General features: G+C 40.4%; 1 protein-coding gene across 1 annotated transcript; it reads right to left on the bottom strand.

Annotated features, from left to right (window-relative positions):
- Nucleotides 1-8135: 8135 nt before the first annotated feature.
- LOC143118006 (nucleoredoxin-like protein 1) lies at nucleotides 8136-17452 on the bottom strand. Its single transcript, XM_076279305.1, has 2 exons — nucleotides 17130-17452; nucleotides 8136-8496 (listed from the first exon to the last, which is right to left on the bottom strand). Exons 1-2 carry the CDS (start codon nucleotides 17450-17452, stop codon nucleotides 8136-8138), a joined length of 684 nt encoding a protein of 227 aa, XP_076135420.1.
- Between the last annotated feature and the right edge of the window lie 2837 nt (nucleotides 17453-20289).

The following is a 20289-nucleotide window of genomic DNA, read 5'->3' as shown; positions in this document are numbered from 1 at the left end:
ATTGCTACCTGAAGTAGATGTGAGGATTCGGCAGCAGTAGGTTATGCAGCAATCATATCAGACAAGTGGTAAAAAAACTGCTGGACATAAGTTCAGTTTTGGACATGGTATGCTGCCAAATTTGCTGGGTATCAAACATGGAAATATGTAGAATGTGTGACTTGACAAAAATCGTGCAAATTGACGAAAATTATATGCTGCTAACGTTCCCAAAATAGTGATTTTTGAAAACTTCCCTATGAAGAACAGTATATGGCCATAAGATTGAATGCAACATAAAACAATTGTATTATAATTATTAGAATGCTTATTATTGACAACATTTTACATTAATGATTCTCTCGGTGTGCTTGTTTTTCTGGTGTGAACGGCGAATGTTGGGTATTTCTCTTACCCCTCAGTTTCAAGTAAGCTACCCTTAACCCTACCCATTGATCCAAAAGAGAATTGGGATACCCCTCTCATGTGAATGCTCAAGACTAGAGGACAGACTAAACAAATGGAAAATGAGAAAGTAAAAATAAAATGAAAAAAAAAACAAACGGAATGAAAGAATGACATGTTACACATAGATACAGAGCTGTTCTTTTAAAAACGATCTAGCTCACCTCACACTAAACATAAATCAGTCCCTGAAGGATTATGATGTTCTGATTTCCCGCAAATTTCCAGATACCTTTTGGCACCTGGTGGACCTAATACATCCCTGGCTTCAGCATTATTAAGTTAAGTTTTGTCCATTATTTTCTAGGGTTCTGTACCATAGAGCCTTATAATGTTCTTTACTGATCTAGTAATGAAATTATGAGACCTATGTAGAACCAGGAAACAAGCCAAAAAAATCTGGTTTAAAACATAATTTTCTCTGTGTGTTAAAAAAGCATAGCAGATTATCTACATAGCTGATTGCTGGAGATCCTGCACCAGATATTTTTCATGAGCCTGGAGAGCCTGGTAAAACTTCTCTTGGGCTATGCGTCCTTTCCTCTCAATCATGTCTAGGAGGACATGGTTCTTCTCTTGGCTGGTCGGCTTGCATTGCACCTGTTCCCTCTCCAGACGAGAGAGGACACCGTAACGCTCCAGCTCGATTAGAAGAGGTGGAAGGACACCAAGACGTGTCTCTAGGTCCCACTTGTGTTTGCAGAAAAACTCTTGGCCTGATTTAAAAATATACATGATATGAAATATAAATGTTAATATATTGCATGAAATTACATTATGTAATGTAATATTTAGAATATTATTTATTTAAGGAGACAGACCATAATTTGGTTTCAGTTTTGCAAAAAAGTTATTGATATTTAAGCAACACAGCCACAATCAAATCAAAATATACCCTTCCTTCAGTGCTATTGATCCACATTGTTAATTGGCTGGGACTGTTGATCGTCCAAAGCTACAATGTTTGTTCCTCATTTACAGGGTGTACGATCGCCAACATTGCGTCGCCATTCACCACTATGGAGTTGAAATACTGAACGGCTAGCTAGAGGATCCCGAGGAACAATACACTGTATTTGATAAAAGTGTTTATAGACCCTTTCAAGAGAGTTCCATTATCAGCATCATAGTTGGCCCCACAAGACTTCCTTTTTAACATCCCATATGTTATCCTAATGCAGAGGAAGTAGATTGGGGCCCAAATAGAACATTCAAGCATTGTTTTTGTTTTTATTGTTGAAAGGGTCTATAATCGTGACTACCACTATAATATTGTGCTCTCCACAATAATGATTGAGTCTAAAAATAGTCTAAAAGGGCAAACAGGATGCTCTGTAAATTATCACGTAAATGAGAGTGAATAAACAAAAACATTCTTTTTTGATGCCATAGTTAGGGACTGGGATGACGTCATAGCAGAGATGTGGAAAAACAATGAAGAAATAAACATGAGATTAGCCTGAAGGGAAATTATCTGATGTACTTTACATTCCCCTTCCCTGTGTTTGATTCCCCTTGTTTTTTCTCACTTTGTCATTGATCCTGTAAGTAACTAACTTATTATAATGGTAATGATGTAAAGACATGATATACTGTTATATTTATGACTTCACTTTACAAGTCTGTCGTCAAGGCTGACCTACTCACTAGTATCATAATCACACCTGGGTTGCTGTTCATTTTTGACATGCTATGGAAACCAAATGTGAAATGGCTGACAGTGGGTCCTTACCCCCTCCTTGCTGTGCGTTGGGCACTCCTCCAGCCTGCCATGGGGGACACGGCTGACCCCCCACTTAGTGAAGGATAGAAATAGAGAGATGGAGAGTGAAGGAATAAGAGATCATGGAAGGGAGTCAGAGAGAGAAATGAAAGAAAGAAAGAAGGAAGTATAGAGAAAGGGAGTGAGAATAACAGGGAGAAAGAGAGGTGAGGAAGAAAATGTTAAAAATGAAACAGCAAGAGTCACAGAGAAAGTACACAAGAGAAAGTGAAAGGGAGAAAAAGAAACGAGAGAAAGAGAGAGAGAAAGAAATGATGAATGCACATAACTCTTTAACTCATAACTCCCACATATACCCAAAACAACAAGCATGTCATTATAGACTGTCAGGTATACACTTACATTTTGCCAGATCCCTCTCCAAGTCCATGGCCAGCTGGTTGTGGTTCATCTTCTTCAAGATGGTCACCATGACGCCCCCAGCTCCCATGTTCTTTGCCTGCACCATCATGTCCACGGTATCGTCTCTATCCGCCTTCTCCAGCTTTCCCCATGCAAATCCACCCTGGTCTCGTAGGTAATGTTTAAACCTCTTAACGTCAGCATCTGTGAGGTTGTCCAGGGTGTTCCTCATCACTTCATTTAGGGTTGCGGTCATTTTGGGGTCCCAATTATTATTAATACTGGATGGCTGGAGTCTGGGGTGGCTTCAGTGTCTCAGCTGTTTTTTTGTTGTACTCCCAGGACAACTAAGAGAGACAAGGCCCCAAGGTGTCTTTCTGTGTGTCAATAAAGGTCCATGGATGAATAAATGAATGCAATATTGGCAATATATACTGTATTTGCTCTTTGCCTCTATCCACTACTGAGTTGTACATTTTTGAAATACAGTTTAAGCATTGCATATTTCCCACTGCTCCAATATATTTTATAACCCATCATTTAATGGTCCTAAATGTGCTATTTTAGTAAGTAGGTAAGTACATTTTTATGTATATATCGCTTTTCACAGACAGGATCACAAAAAAGTGCTTCACAAAAATAATGCATGAAAAATAAAAGCATTATAGCAAAACATTTGCATTATAGCAAAACAGAATCTAAGGGTAAATAAATCAGATAAAATTAAACTTAATAAAACAATTAAAATTAATAGGATATTGTACACAGAAGTTACCCAAAAGCTAATCTAAATAAATGAGTCTTCAGTTGCCCCTTAAAACGCTCAATATTTTCAGCAAACCATAATGCTAATTGGAAGAGCATTCCAGAGACTGGGGGCAGTAGAGCCAAAAGCTCTATCCCCACACATCTGAAGTTTGTGGGACTGACAACAGATTTTGATTAATGCACTTAACCCTCCTGTTGTGTTTGCGGTCAAATTTGACCGATTGACAATTATTTTCTCTCAAAAATACAGTTCAGTGTTTCCTCCACATTGATTTTAGCATGGTGGCCTGCCACGGTAAAATGAATGCCGCCATAGTATCAGAATCAGGGCAGACTCACAATGTAGTGGCGGTTGCCTTTTAAATAATCCTGCCGACATATCTCCCCCGCTGGCTGCTGCTCACATTGCAATTTGACAATAAGTAAAACTAGTCAGAGGTTAATATCCAGTTTCATTTCACATATTACATATTGTATTGATGTAGCCTATTTAAAACATCAACATTCTTCCTAGTGTTTCCTCTTCATTTTGTAGCGGTGGCCACTGCTTCAGAATTAGGGCAGACACATTATTTTCCGGACACATAGTTAAAATCGCTCCGCTGGCCGCAGATAATCTCAGCTTAATCTCTCAAAAACTGAGTTTTTGGCGTTTCCAGCTAAAACAGCTATTCCCCAACAGATTAACATCCAGCTTGACTCAACTTCACTGACCCCAACTAGATCGGCACGTAACTTAGGCGTTGTAATTGATGACCGACTTAACTTCTCTGAGCATGTAGCTTCTATTGCAAAATCATGTCAGTTTATGCTTTACAACATTAGGAAGATCAGACCTTATCTGACACAAGATTCCACACAACTTCAAACCATGGTCATCTCCAAGCTGGACTATTGTTATTCACCCGCTTGTATAATAAGATCATTACAGTTGATTCAGAATGCTGTTCAATCAGCCAAAGAGGACACATGTAACTCCTCTCCTAGTTACTCTCCATTGGCTCCCTATAGTAGCCAGAATTAAATTTAAATCTCTCACTTTGGCCTATAGGACACTGACTGGATCTGCTCCTAGTTATTTTAATTCAATAATCAAGGCATACATCCCCAACCGCCCACTGCGGATTAATTTGACATTATTGTTTATTATTGATATTCTCCTTAACTCATTGAGTGCCAAAAACTTAATATTACGTTTTTCCTTCCCATGCGTTGAGTGCCAAAAACGTAATATTACGTTTTTAGCTTTTTTTTTAAATTACGAAACTAGACACTCTAACACACCTTATATGTGATTTTGGGAACTCTGTGATGAATGGAAATGAAATATATGACGATCGAAAACTCATGAAAACGCACAATCTGGACATTTTATCTGGACATTTTTTCATAACTCGGTTGCCGCTTTGGGTCGAATCAGTGACGCATGCACGTCAGGTCAAAACCAGGCCATTTTCGTGGGTCTATATAGGTGGCAGTCTCGCTGATCACTTCCCGGAAAGTTTACACAAGTAAGTAACAGGCAACACTTGAAAACTAGCCACTGTTTAGCTTGGGATTTCTCAGGAACAGAGGTGTGTAGAAATACACGGTTTGCACCCACCGAGAGCTTAAAGTCTCACCTTTTAATCGAGCCATTGTATGTATTCATAGCTATAACACAGAATATGCTGTGGCTGTACAAAAATCATCAACAATGGTCTAGATTGCTGTCACTCTAGGACAAAGCTCCCGAAAACAGCTTGGCATTCAATGAGTTAATATAGTCTTACCATGTCATTGTTTTTTATATTACTGATTGAATGGACACTATTGTTTATTATTGCTTTTCCCCTCATCTTCATTGCTTATTTTATTAGGCTATTTATTGAATTTACATTGTTATTATTCTCCTTATTATAGTTTGGCCAACATTCTAATCTGTTCCGTTTTATTTTAAATATTATGTTGTTTTTTTGTATTTGTGTGTCGGTTTGGACAAAGGTGTCTGCAAAGTCCCATAACCATAACCATAACCATATTGAAAAATGCGAGCCCAAATCCAGCGAAAACCTAGCCTAGAAATCTAGACGCACCCTATAGCGGCGGCAAATGAATTTGCTCAGCCTGTACGTCTAGTATCAAAACATAGGGATTTCTATTGGCTGACGCCGTGGACGTCATCCAATCACAGTGCTCTATTTTGTTAGAGAGTCTTAAGGCGGGCTTAACAGGATAACGACAGTCCTGCGGTGAACAACAAGGAAGGTGGCTATGGCGAACGAAGAGCGGTTGTTTGAATCGGCGTTGGCGTCAACTTTGGAGGAGTTGGACTTGTGCTTTTCTTTGAAAGTAGAGCAACACAATGCACTTAAGTCATTCCTTTCGAAGAAGGATGTATTTGCCGTTTTGCCGACCGGATACGGATATGGTCGTAGCGCTGGCCTATTGCATGCCTAGGCAGTTTGAAAGACAATTCTCTGCCCGCCCCTTGGATTAAGCAAGGTGAATGGTTCGATTCCAGACTATACATTTCAATGATATAGGATGGCCCGCCAGGCTAACGAAAACCCATAAACAGCGAAGGAATATCCAGACCTGCATTGTGCTTCTTTAATTTGAGTTGCTGACCAGTCACTCAGGTGTTAAGGCTATTTAAGGTGACTTAGGGCAATTAGGTCTACAACAGGGGTGTCAAACTCATATTACATAGTGAGCCAGATTTGTTGGAATGTGACCTTGTGGGGGCCGTCATTGTCATATAGAGTCATTATAATTTCTCTGCATGGGTATCAGAGTGCTGTTTGATTATATCACTGATGAGCAAACAAGTACACAATAATGTAGACCTAGGCCTACTGCTGTAGTGCACTGTCAACTATGGAGCACGTTGAGAGAAGACAAAGTATGTAAAGAGTTAAGTAGGTCTCTCCTAAGGTTTTTTACTATTATTATTATTATTATTGACTTGTAGGCTGTAAGCATACCATAAACCTAATCTACCAGCATTCATTAACTCTATGACACTAAGTGAACATGGTACTAGGAGTCTCATGCTAATAAATAGCCTGGGCCTACACCCTGAAGTGTCCGCTCCAAATACAACACTCATCACAACAGTGAAGTGTCCAAACACATATTGAGCAAGCATAACAGCATAACATGTTCAAATCAAATGACCTAGGCTATGCAGGGGTTAAAGTGTTAAAGTCTAGACTCAGTATCCGCTTAGTAGCCTAGGCTTTAGACCTCTGACTTAGGCTAAGCTACAACACTTATTTCGAAGCCCTTTGGAACTAACTTTTTAGTCACAATCAACATCAGCAAGACAACTAGTCTAGAGTTTAGACACGGATACCGTGTGCCCCTGGGATGAAAACCACAGGCCTACGATCACAAAAGTTTTGTTAGTCGAGCAACTCGTTTCTTTTCGGTCAGTCAGCTAGTTGTGTTCGCAATATTCTCCCATGAAGTAGTAGGCCTAGACTAGGTGCAAAAGTTTTTGATTGGGCAACTCTGTTTGATTCTAGATGAATGCCTCGTGATTACAGTGCTTAGGCCTATCTGATATTCGACCTATGGATACATTAATATTGATCAAAATTCCAACGAAAAAGCAGCGCGCAACCTACCTTGACTCATCAGACGTCGACAATTACTTTACTTTCGGTTTTGACATTTCCGTGTAACGTTAAGGCCCCTACACACCGAGTCCGATTTTTCGGACGAAATATTCATTATTATATTCATTATTAAAATCATTCGCACGAAATTACGCAGCCTATTAAACACATGCACTAATGGGCAACCCATACTACTGAGGAAAAGTGTTAATGGCTGGTCCACACGCCAGACCCATCAGAAGACCACAGGGCGTTTTGGGATGTAAAGCTGGATCATAGAATTGAAATAGCAATATTTAGGACAGCCTCATGTTACATTTCTTTCTTGTTCCTTAAGGATTGTGTCATACCTTGTAATTAGCCTATACAATTAATATGTAGCCTAGCCTAATACATATTGAGGTAAATGCTGTGTTATGTTCAGGTTAGGTTTATTTTTCAATTTCTCAATTTAACCACTGCATGACAGCATCATGACATTAACCTTACAACATACACAGTAAAGCAAAAATGATGTATAAAGTATTACAAAAATAACAAAAGCAGCAGTAATGTGAGACCGACATTTCTGCAAATGTAGATCTACTGATTCTACTTATCCATACTTAGTCAGAATGGCAGACTCATGATGTGTTTTGCAGAAGAAGCAGCCTTACATAATCAGTAAGCTCAACACTAATCAGCCTGAACACTGACTTTGACCTCAACTCCTTTTTCTTCTTCTCTCTCTCATTCACCAATGCAGATGAACACTACCCTCCTAACTTTCCACTGCATTACCACCTCAAATTTCATCTAAGGTGTCAGGTCAGTGAGCTTGGCCTATTATACAAATGTTGTATTTCATTTTTGTTGTATTGTATTTTCAATAAAATAGCCTATATCATTTCTTTGTATCTTGTTGGATTTAATACACAGACAGATATGGAGGCATTGTTGCGATACCATGCATTAGGCTTTGTGTGGTCTCTGTGATTTGGACAGAGCTGTCAAATTCAAAGTCCACTGTGTGTATCATACTGTATGTCCAGTACCCACTGCATTTAACCTCGTAAATCCTCTTCCTTTTGTTACCGTAGGGTTTTTCCTTTGAAAGTTAACCCGCCACTCAAAATTCAAGTAACCGAAATATAGACTAAAAAAAGTAACAAAAAGATGTAAGTGATTGGCCCCTGTCTTTCCCTCAAACTTTGTACTTAGTCCCAGGGCCCTTTGAAATCTCCATTGTCATGTAAGTCCCCATTTTGATCTTCCTCATCCTCATCTTCGTCACGGCCCCCCCATCCGCCCAGGAACCCCCGCCGCTTCTTCTTCTTCTCCACCTTGTACTTGAGCTTGCGGATGGGGTCGGTGACGCTGCGCATCTTCTTGTCGTCGAACTCCACGTGCATCTCGAAGTTGCGGTCGATGACCTGCGCCGCCTCCTGCCACTGACGGAAGCAGTCGGGCCCGAGCTCGCAGATCTCCGAGACGGCGTTCGGCAGCAGCAAGGAACCGTCCGGACGAAGCACCACCACCGTGGGAGTCTCATGCACCTCGAACTTCACACCCAGCTCCCTACGAGGAGAGATGGGGGGGGGGAAGGAGAGAGGAGAGGTGTGGGGAGTAGACAGAGGAGAGGAGAGGTGTGGGGAGTAGACAGAGGAGAGGAGAGGTGTGGGGAGTAGACAGGAGAGGAGAGGTGTGGGGAGTAGACAGAGGAGAGGACAGGAGAGGAGAGGAGAGGAGAGGAGTGGGGAGTAGACAGAGGAGGGGACAGGAGAGAGGAGAGGTGTGGGGAGTAGGAGAGGAGAGGAGAGGTGTGGGGAGTAGACAGAGGAGAGGAGAGGTGTGGGGAGTAGACAGAGGAGAGGAGAGGTGTGGGGAGTAGACAGAGGAGAGGACAGGAGAGGAGTGGAAAGGACAGGTGAGTATTGAGTCCAGAGAGGAGATGAGAGGAAAGGAGAGGAGAAAGAGGAGTGGAGAGGAGAGGAGAGTATTGAGTCCAGAGAGGAGAGGAGAGAAGAGGAGATGAGAGGAAAGGAGGTTAGTGGAGAGGAGAGTTGAGAGGAGAGGTGAGTATTGAGTCCAGAGAGGAAAGGAAAGGAGAGGAGAAGGAAGGAGTGGAGAGGTGAGGTGAGTATTGGGTCCAGAGCGGAGAGGAGTGGAGAGGTGAGTATTGAGTCCAGAGAGGAGAGGTGAGTATTGAGTCCAGAGAGGAGAGGAGTGGAGAGGAAAGGAGAGGAGAGGAAATGAGAGGTGAGGAAAGGAGAGGAGAAGGGAGGAGTGGAGAGGTGAAATGAGTATTGAGTCCAGTGTGGAGAGGAGAGTATTGAGTCCAGAGAGGAGAGGTGAGTATTGAGTCCAGAGAGGAGAGGAGTGGAGAGGAAAGGAGAGGAGAGGAAATGAGAGGTGAGGAAAGGAGAGGAGAAGGGAGGAGTGGAGAGGTGAAGTGAGTATTGAGTCCAGAGTGGAGAGGGGAGTATTGAGTCCAGAGAGGGGTGGAGAGAGGAAATGAGAGGAGAGGTGAGGAGTGGAGAGGAGAGGAGAGAAGAGTATTTAGTCCAGAGAGGAGAGGAGTGGAGAGGAGAGGAGAGGTGAGTATTGAGTCCAGAGAGGGGTGGAGAGAAGAAATGAGAGGAGAGGTGAGGAGTGGAGAGGAGAGGAGTGGAGAGAAGAGTATTGAGTCCAGAGAGGAAAGGAAAGGAAAGGAGAGGAGAGGTGAGTATTAAGAAAAGTAAAATGTATACATGTTAGTTTGCCCTGCTACATGTATTATTGTCTTTCCTGTTCCCAACAATCTGGCACACACATGCACTTTCAATCTGCAGGGGTCTTCGTAGACCAGAGGATAGGTTATTTTTTCTGGTTCTCTTTGATAAACACACAAAACTTTAGGGGCCTATTTTCGTGACGCAAAACTTGGTGGAAAGTCTATAATCATCACAAAGCAAAGCTTATTCCTATCGTAGACTGAAGTTTTTTGGCAAGGCCGTCTCCTTTATTGAGCAACGTGCCAAGGGGTGTGTCAATCAACGACCTAAGGAGGGGTCTGGTGCATTATACTGCAACATACTGCATATGCATATGGTACACCAGCTGCACAGAGGCTCAGAGGAAAGTGCTCCAGAGGGTCATCAACATCTCCCAAAAGATTGTCAGCTGCCCTCTCCCCACACTGGATAAACTACACAGTCCCCGTTGCCTCAAAAAAGCCCAGGGGCCGTATTCACAAAGAATTTTAAGGCTAAAAGTAGCTCCTAAGTGGCGAATTTAGGAGCAACTCCTAAAAATAATGGGTATGTCACTCCTAACTTTAGGACTCCTAATTTTTTTCACTAAAAGTAATTCACAAAGCATTTTAGACCTAAAAGTAGCACCTAAATCTGGGACAGCTTAAAAGAAGTCGAGAGGACTCCTAACTCACTAAGACCTATTCACAAACCGTTTTTTTGTGGCATTTCACGTCGCAATGTTTTGAAATGCGTATGCGGCTACAGGAGCTTCCAATCGCGAGGGAACAAATTTGCATTTTAGGCATAAAAGGGATGCAATAACGCCACCAACAACAACCAAAACTACTCATTGTCAACATGTAAATTAAATGTAACCTTTCATTGTGAATCACATTAAAATGTTTTCCTCTTTGCAAAAGTAGGCATATGGTGACAGATTCATTTAATAATGTTGCAAAGATACTGCATCAATCCGTATGTTTCATTAGGCTACTAGGCTATTTGTTTTGCCTTACTCTTTATTAATTAATGTGCATGAGTAATGACGTCATCCATAGCAACAAAGACTCTTTAGGAGTTGTCATTTTTACTTACTAAGAGTAGGTCTGAAAGGCTTTGTGAATAACTTTTAAGAAAAAACTCCTAGCTAAAATCTTTTAGTGCAATTTAGGAGTACTCCTAGTGGTAAGATAAAAGGCTTTGTGAATATGGCCCCAGAACAATATAAAGGCCACCCACCATCCTGGTCACTCCCTGTTTGAACTGATGCCTTCAGGCAGGTGGTACAGATCAATTAAAGCAAGGACCAATAGACTCAAACACAGTTTTGATCTAACTGCAATAACCACCCTCGATGCTGCAAAAAAATAATGTGCAATATGGACTCAGATATTAAGTGGACCAATGCAATGACAGATGGTATGCATGCCTGCAGATGAATGTCCATACTGTTTTTATGCAATGACTGTGTGCTCATTTTTCTTTTTATGCAATGACTGGGTGTCTATGACTGTATGGGTCAAGACATGCCGCTAATGATGTTATATGTTTTTTTATTTATTTCTTTAGGTGACACTAGCACTTAAATTTATTTTTAAAATGTATTTATATTTATATTTTTATGAATGATGCACTGGCTGGAGAGCACTTTAAAATGTGTTGTACGTGTGACAATGACTGTGATATCCTAGGTTTTAGTGTCAGAATTATTTAGGAGTTGCCCAGTAGATGGCGCTCCAACATTAGTTATAGTGTTTGGGTACCGTTAAGCTAAGGTAGAAGAAGTGTGCGATTCTACATGAGTTAGAAGCATAGCAGAGTCCGATGTGGTCACCTGTATAACCGTTAAAGATTAAAAATACTTAACAGTCTACAGTGAGACAGTTTGTTTGTACGAAGTTATTACAATGACAATAAAGTTCTATTCCATTCTATTATATAGAAATCGCTGTCGTACACTACCTAAAACGCATTGCGCTACTGACCAAGGGAAACCTGGCTGTTTATATGTTATTTTAAGAGTGCGTTATCAACAGTGATATGGGCAGGTTCATAACGCACCCTGCATCTCTCATCCAAAGGAACGCGCACCAGCGCACATCCATGCAAAACATTACAAATTACACGATTACAATGGGAAACATAATTAGAATAAAGATATTACGAAATACATCTCACAATGAGTAGGCATTCACCATCATTTGCAAATTTGTAATGACGGATAAAAGTGAAGTGAAATATTCACTGAAATATATAAGTATAAGTATATACTTTTTTGATCCCGTGTGGGAAATTTGGTCTCTGCATTTAACCCAATTGGTGAATTAGTGAAACACAAACAGTGAACACACAGTGAGGTGAAGCACACACTAATCCCGGCGCAGTGAGCTGCCTGCTTCAACGGCGGCGCTCGGGGAGCAGTGAGGGGTTAGGTGCCTTGCATCAGCCGCGGCCCACTGGTCAGGGCTCGAACCGGCAACCCTCCGGTTACAAGTCCAGAGTGCTAACCAGTGGGCCACGGCTGCCCAATATAAATATGAAGCAGAGCTGACGATGCACTGTCACGAGATGTAAGCTGCAACTCCTCTGCATGATAAATGTTTTTTATTCAGTCATTCGAACATTATTGGGGTAAGTGTTGCTTTTTCCAGGCAATGTTTTCGATGGTAACGCATTGTCAGTCAATAGTGAAAGTAATTAACTGGGTATAACTGTTTTGTCGTTGACTGACACCACGGTGAAGTTAGTTTCACTTTGCCAATGAGAAATAATAGACAAGTGCAAGGCTATACTCTGCTAGGTTTTAGTAAAGCATCGTGGCAAGGCCGTAGTCATGATGTCAACATTGGGGGGGACCAAATCTGTGGTGGGGTCTGAGGGACCCCCAAACAGAATGCGCCCCCCCCACCCCCCCGGTGAAAAGAGAAGGGTGGAGAAGAAGCAACTTCACTGGTCCATCCCTGGACCCGTGACTCCATTTGTGTTCAAAATGTAGGCCTATACTTTAAAAGAAATTACAAACTAGAGTATCTTTTGATAACCTCTATATTACACAAAATGTGGTTCTTTGACTTATTACTTACACCTGAAGATTTTTTTAAACTAAGGCTTAGACTCATAGGTTTGGAGCCTAATAAGATTTTGTCTTTTAATTTATATTTTATTATGCTGGCGGCTAATCACACAATTTTAACGTAGTTTGAAAGGGACAGGATTCAGGAATAGGCTACTAAGACAGGCCCCTCTTCTGTCTGACTCACCTCATGTTACCCCTGTATGCATTATAGACTGGCTTCTGACAGAAATGACGTTTTGTGCCAACATGTAGAAACACTAGGCCTACTACAGCCTTTAATTGGTGAATGGAGGTGCAAATTCCTTTCTTTGGTTATTGTCCGCGATTCACATTAACTAGGCTATCATGTATTGTAAACGTCACCACGTTTGATCACGTTTTGCCTGCATGGATGCGCGATTGAGTGCGCATCTAAATATAATATGCAAGATGCAACAATAATTTCTAAGAGGCCTATACACGGTAATTTCTGGCATTACTACTAGCATATGAATGCATTATTTATGTTGAAAGACGTGAAAGAAATGACACAGGCTTGCACAAATTCACTTTCGCTATCATTGCGAGAATAGACTACAATATGGAAAATTCAGTCTGATCCAAACATGTATGGGATTTCTTTAGCCTGTGCTACACCTTTCCAAGAAGTTTTGTGAAGTGTTCCGGTAGCTTTTGCGATATTGTTGACAGCACTACCTCACCGCAGTAGGGTGCAGTAAATGGAAGCTTTTGATAGCGCACGCCACTAACGAAAAACGGAAAATCACCAGGACAAACCACTCAGGGGTGTAGGCTACTCTGGAACCATAGGTTTGTGCGTTATTTACGTTTGATTACATTTCAGATACGTGTTGGTTTCCTGTAGGCCTAGTATAGCGCTTTATTCTTTCTTTATTTTTCTATGTCCGAATATTGGGGGGGACATTTTGGTCATATTTGAATATTGGGGGGGACACGTCCCCCTCAATGTCTATGGTGACTACGGCCCTGCATCGTGGAATAACTGTTCCATACGATCTTGCGTGCAAGCAGATTCCTTCAAATGCGCTGCTGACTATCAAAATACTCATGCGCTGCTTGAAGTTGTCCTGCTTGCTGTTAAAGGGAATGACAGATGTCATTCTCATTAATGGTGTTATGCCCAAAACACACCCATGACTGATTAAGAAACATAGAAATGCCTTGTTGCGCCATCCGCCTGACATCCCATTAAATTGAAATAAGCTTTTCGCCAGTGACCATGTATTTTAGACTACGATAATAGGGCCCCTTATGTTTGGTTATTTACACACACACACACACACACACACACACGTTCTATACACATACACTAACAATCAGATGCAAAAACCTGCACCTGCTGACACATTTATCTCATTTGCTGAAAAGTTAACCCAAAGAATTTTCTTAATTGGACATAAATTAAATGTCTAATAATAATGCACCATTACTCTTTTAGTTAACAAAGTTGCATGCCTTGATTACCCAATTTGAGCAGCTCATCCAACTAAATAGTTTAAATGAAGATTATATGATATACTTGTCACTTCAACTTCATGGTGTTATACAGGTTGAGGCATGTGATGTTTCAGTGAATACTACAGTGTCAATGCTAGTAGAATATACTGTGCATACCCTCTGCCTCTTGGGATGAAACATTTTGAATTCGTTAAAAAACAGTATTCAAATGCATGAAGTTGGATACATTGTGTGGCACCACTGATGTCTTCTGCATGTGCAATACCTAACACAAGTATGGTGGTATAAAGTATGGCTTATCTCAAAGCATAACATACTATTCAACAATATTCCACTGATCTCTGAGGATAACTAACATTAACAAACATATTTGAAAACTTTTGGCAACACTGATAGCTGCTTAATTAGCTGTTTCGTACAAGACAGACTGATTTCATAAACCCTGACTTCTTGTTTTTTATGGTGCTTAGAGAGAGGAGAGGAGGGGGGGTTATGTTGTGATGCAGAAATAGACACCAGAGAGATAGAGGGGGATGGATGTTTATGTTCAGGTGCACTTCCTATAGGGGTCCAGTGTTTGGACAACGGGGGGGGGGGGGGGGGGGGGTAGTGTATAGGTCTAATTGAGTGCCTGTCACTTTAAGACGTTTGAGGGAACCCTTGCAATTGTAACACAGTTGAAAGGCTGCTGATGTGTGGATGCAATTCATAACGTTTTCGGTAACACTTTCTATGAAGGTTGTATTTATAACGCCCTATGAATGCATTTATAATGTTTTATAAGGTGTCTATAAAGCATTGTAATGCTCATTATTACCATCTATATGTATTCACAAGTCGTCATAACCAACTTCATGATGCATTATGACAGCTAATTATGAATGATTATAATTTTAATCTGAATAATGCATTATAAATATGTCAAGATCTGCCTACTCACTTGTCAGTTTTATGATGCATCATAACTACTTTGCTTTGCTAAATGCGTAGTGATGCATAAAGAGTCTTGATTTCTACTGTAGTCCTATTTATATCTATAGCTATAAGTATATGTAATAAAGTTATAATCATTTATACATCTCCGTACAGCACACAATTATAAACAGCTATGGAATATCATAAGTGTTATTTGTCAGCTCTAAGTAAAGTGACAAGAATATGACCCTATTATTAACAGATATAAGTTCACTGAGTAATTACAGGGTGCAATGAACTAAGTACCGAGTCTAGCATCTTAACCCCATATGCACAATATTATAAATCACTATGTTAAGTAGAGCAAATGAGGTGTTGTTATAAATAGATATAAGGTTATTATAAACAAAATGAGGCACAAAGAAATGAGAGCCTGGACAGTAAAGACAAAAGGAATGCATTTATTTAACTTTATTTTCATTTAAACCAACACACATAATCAGACTGATTATCAATGCTCTGAGCACATTACACAAACACAATGAGACAGGCCAAAAAAGTGGCACTGCATGGTCCTATATTTTGTGGTGGTGGTTATTATTGGAATAAAACTCACAATGCCACTGAAATCTATCTTGGGACATTATGAAAGATTAAAATAGACCTTTGGTTTAAATGAATATAAAGTGAACTAAATGCATTCCTTTTGTCTTTACTGTCCAGGCTCTCATTTCATTGTAGGATAATAGGGTCATATTCTTGTCACTTTACTTAGAACTGACAAATAACACTTATGATATTGCATAGCTGTTTATAATTGTGTGCTATAGGGAGATGTATAAATTATTATAAATGTATTACATATACTTATAGCTATAGATATATAGGACTACAGTAGAAGTCAAAACTCTTTATGCATCACTATACACATTTAGCAAAGCAAAGTGGTTATGATGCATCATAAAACTGACAAGTGAGTAGGCAGATCTTGACATATTTATAATTCATTATTTAGATTAAAATTATTATCATTCATAATTAGCTGTCATAATGCCTCATGAAGTTGGTTATGACAACTTGTGAATACATATAGATGGTAATAATGAGCATTACAATGCTTTATAGACACCTTATAAAACATTATGAATGCATTCATAGGGCGTTATAAATACAACCTTCATAGAAAGTGTTACCACGTTTTCTACATAAAGGTTCGTACTTCTCCTTGGGACAAGCACTTTTGAAATTTTGGAAAACTCTTTTCCATTTACATCGGGATTTTGCAAACATTCAGTGTCAGAGTCAATAAAATTAACCCTTCAACGAAATTGACAAGCAGCTGTAAGTAGGCTAAGCATGCTAAATTCGACATCCAAACAGTATTCTAACGTTAGCTTTGAGATACTGCTTGATTTCATAACTTAACTTAGTTTATTCTCTTCAATGTAGCCTACTATATTGTGATGAGACCTTAGCAGAGTTCACTTCAATGCAGCAGTTTTGAACAAATTTGCGCAGCATGGTCACGATGCTAAGCGGATTTAATAGCAATTTAGCCAGACGTCTTCTATGCAATGCTTCTATGTGGCAACAACAATCCTTCAACAATCGTGAACATTTTGTTAAATGCACATGCAGAGGAGTGGCAACGGGCTACGAGAGCGAGCGGGGCGGGGCAAGGAAAGGCTGCGTGCATAAAAAGCGCAGCTCAATGGCAGTGCAAGGATTTGACCTTATATTTAATTTAATTAATTAAACATAGAATATTAATCTGCGGCGGCCGATTTTTATTTCGTGGCGCCCTGCCACAGATTAGTCAATGTATGGGAAACACTGGGGTCGTTGTAATGCAGAAATAGGCACCAAAGAGAGAGAAACAGAGAGGGAGAGGGATGTTTATGTTCAGCCATACATCATATAGGGGACGTCGTGATGCAGAAATGGATACTAAAGAGAGAGAGAGAGAGAGAGAGAGAGAGAAATGGATGTTTTATATTCAGACATACTTCCTATAGGGGTCGTCGTGATGCAGAAATAGGCACCACTTAGGCAGTTTCTTCAGCAGCTTCTCCTGCAGAACCTCAGAGTCGTCCAGCGACACATAGATCAGTACGAGCTGGGATGGCCGCTCCATGTAGAACGAGTCCATCAGACGCTTGTAGAAGTCCTTGAGGGTCGGGACGAAGTCCTGGCATCGCTCACAGTCCCACGAGCCGAAGAACAGCATGAGGATCCGGTTCTGCAGCTTCATGGTGATCTCACGTTCCGTGTCCAGCTCATTGCGGTCCCAGTTGTTCTTCACCAGAACTTTGCCCAAAAACAGCTCCATGGCCCAAACTCTCTGTTAGAACATCAGTGTGAAATGACTTACTGTTGTTCACTGCATTTACATTTTTCTCTTCAGCATTAGATTAATTAATTTAGCAGACACATTGATCCAAAGTGTGTCTGTATTACTATAGCACCTTGCTCATCTGGTTGCGCTATACAAGGACTCATAACTGATAACTTCTATCCTCTTCATCCCTCCTTCTACATCCCGTTAACTTGACTTAACTTGACTACTCTTAAGCTAGGTAGTACCCCTTAACTTGACTACTCTTAAGCTAGGTGGTACCCCTTAAACTTGACTACTCTTAAGCTAGGTAGTACCCCTTAACTCGACTTAACTTGACTACTCTTAAGCTAGGTAGTACCCCTTAACTTGACTACTCTTAAGATAGGTAGTACCCCTTAACTTGACTACACTTAAGCTAGTAAAGCTAGGTAGTACCCCTTAACTCGACTTAACTTGACTACTCGCTAGGTAGTACCCCTTAACTTGACTACTCTTAAGCTAGGTAGTACCCCTTAACTCGACTTAATTTGACTACTCTTAAGCTAGGTAGTAGGCCTACCCCTTATCTTGACTACTCTTAAGCTAGGTAGTGCCCCTTATCTTGGCTACTCTTAAGCTAGGTAGTACCCCTTAAGCTAGGTAGTACCCCTTAACTCAACTACTTTAAGCTAGGTAGTACCCCTTAACTCGACTACTCTTAAGCTAGGTAGTTCCCCTTAACTTGACTACTCTTAAGCTAGGTAGTACGAAATACACCTCACAATGAGTAGTTATTCACCATCATTTACAAATTGGTAATGACGGATAAAAGTGATTAGGCGAGAGGCAAATATGAAGCACAGCTGAGAGTTCACAAACACATGGGCTCTGTTCAAAACGGTAAAAAATGCTGCCTTTTATAAGATATCTAACAGGGGAGTGAGGCCAAAACTAAAAAGAAAGGTTTTGGACAACTCACTCCTTGACTGGCAAGATGGCGGCGAGCAGAAAAAACAAGTGAATTGGTTATGTGGAGTTATAGTTCTGGGGCCGTATTCACAAAGCCTTTTATCTTACCACTAGGAGTACTCCTAAATCGCACTAAAAGATTTTAGCTAGGAGTTTTCTCTTAAAAGTTATTCACAAAGCCTTTCAGACCTACTCTTAGTAAGGAAAAATGACAACTCCTAAACTAAGAGTGAGTCTTCGTTGCTATGGATGACGTCATTACTCATGCACGAGCTTGACTGAAGTGACCACCTTGATTGGCTGATGATTGTAACGCGGGAATGATTCCAAACACCTCCCTTACGATGATGAGTGACAGGTGACAGGTCTGAGAATGCGTGTGCTACACAAGTAGTGCGAAGGACGGAAGATGATGAATAATTGAATAAAAAGGCCTAGCCTAAATGAATAAAGAGTAAGGCTAAACAAATAGCCTAGTAGCCTAATGAAACATAGGCCTACGGATTGATGAAGTATATTTTGCAACATTATTAATTTAATCTGTCACCATATGCCTATGTTTGCAACATTTTAATTTGATTCACAATGAAACATTACATTTAATTTACATGTTGACAATGAGTAGTTTTGGATGTTGTTGGTGGCAATATTGCATCCCTTTTATGCCTACAATGCAAAATTGTTCCCTCGCGATTGGAAGCTCCTGTTGCCGCATACGCATTTCAAAACATCGCGACGTGAAATGCCGCAAAAAGCTGTTTGTGAATAGGTCTTAGTGAGTTAGGAGTCGTCTTGACTTCTTTTAAGCTGTCCCAGGCTTAGGTGCTACTTTTAGGTCTAAAATGCTTCGTGAATTACTTTTAGTGAAAAGTCCTAAAGTTAGGAGTGACACGCCCATTATTTTTTAGAAGTTGCTCCTAAATTCGCCACTTAGGAGCTACTTTTAGCCTTAAAATTATTTGTGAATACGGCCCCTGGGCTAGATGGCAAATAAGCTAATTTCCCAAAATATGTGTGTGTTCCTTAAAACCTCCTTAGTGATTGTGCACACCAATGACATTACATTACATTTGGCTGACGCAACAACATGGTTAATAGTTTAAGCTTTTTGAAGCAATTTTTTCAACTAAATTAAAAAATTAAATTCAATTAAAAAAAGGTCTAGTACAATAAGAATAAGTGCATCACTGAGTGTTGTTTTTTAAACAATCGAGTCAGTTGTAGTCAGGTGGTAAGTGCTAGGATCAGCAAGACTAGTTGTAAGTAGTGAGAGTAGATGTTCTCTGAAGAGCTGAATAACCACATAAAGCCATTGCTCTGGACTGGTCTTTACATTTCAACTTACCACAAGCCAGCAAACAATTAATGATTTAGGCTACTAGTGACAGTTGAAATGGACTATTTGTCTGTCATGGCATGCCACCACAATAACCACCAGTGACAAACTACTGTTGCAGACTGTAATCTAATTTGTCTCTAAACCCAAACTAAAGGGGTTGTAGAGCCACCATCTTGTTAGCATCATTTAACATAGAGCTAGGCTAGTTTAGATGGCTAATCTGAAGTACCACAACCAGAAATCCAATAATACTCACCAAGGTAGAGACAAACAGAGAGTGTTGAGGGGGGAAATAAACAGGAAGATTGAAGGATATTAATTATCAGACTTCTCTCTCACTCTGCCATCTGAGAAAAAGTCCTGTTAGCTCCAATGCCACCACCAGTGTATTTCTGTTAGCATTCTTTTCCAAGCAGCAGCTCATTTTCTTATTTATTTTGTTTCTTCTTTCCCTCTTGCAGATGGGTGCCTTTTAGTCCTCTGTCACCGGTAAACAAGAAAAACCTCCTTTTTGTGTGCACCCTCTCCAACTGTTGCTGTC

This window comes from Alosa pseudoharengus, unplaced genomic scaffold (assembly GCF_046254945.1).
Source record: "Alosa pseudoharengus isolate Yale_2024_CS ecotype anadromous, Long Island Sound unplaced genomic scaffold, YU_APseudo_1.1 YU_APseudo_1.1_scf_1, whole genome shotgun sequence".
Taxonomy (NCBI): domain Eukaryota; kingdom Metazoa; phylum Chordata; class Actinopteri; order Clupeiformes; family Clupeidae; genus Alosa; species Alosa pseudoharengus.
The sequence above is the reverse complement of the archived record's forward strand: the minus strand, read 5'-3'. Positions and strand labels throughout refer to the sequence as shown.

Coding starts and splice junctions, on each gene's coding strand:
- LOC143118006 (XM_076279305.1), bottom strand. CDS start 17,452: ATGGAGCTGTTTTTGGGCAAAGTTCTGGTGAAGAACAACTGGGACCGC. Junction 8,497..17,129: donor CACGACGACCCCTATAGGAA/GTATGTCTGAAT, acceptor CTCTCCTCGTAG/GGAGCTGGGTGTGAAGTTCG.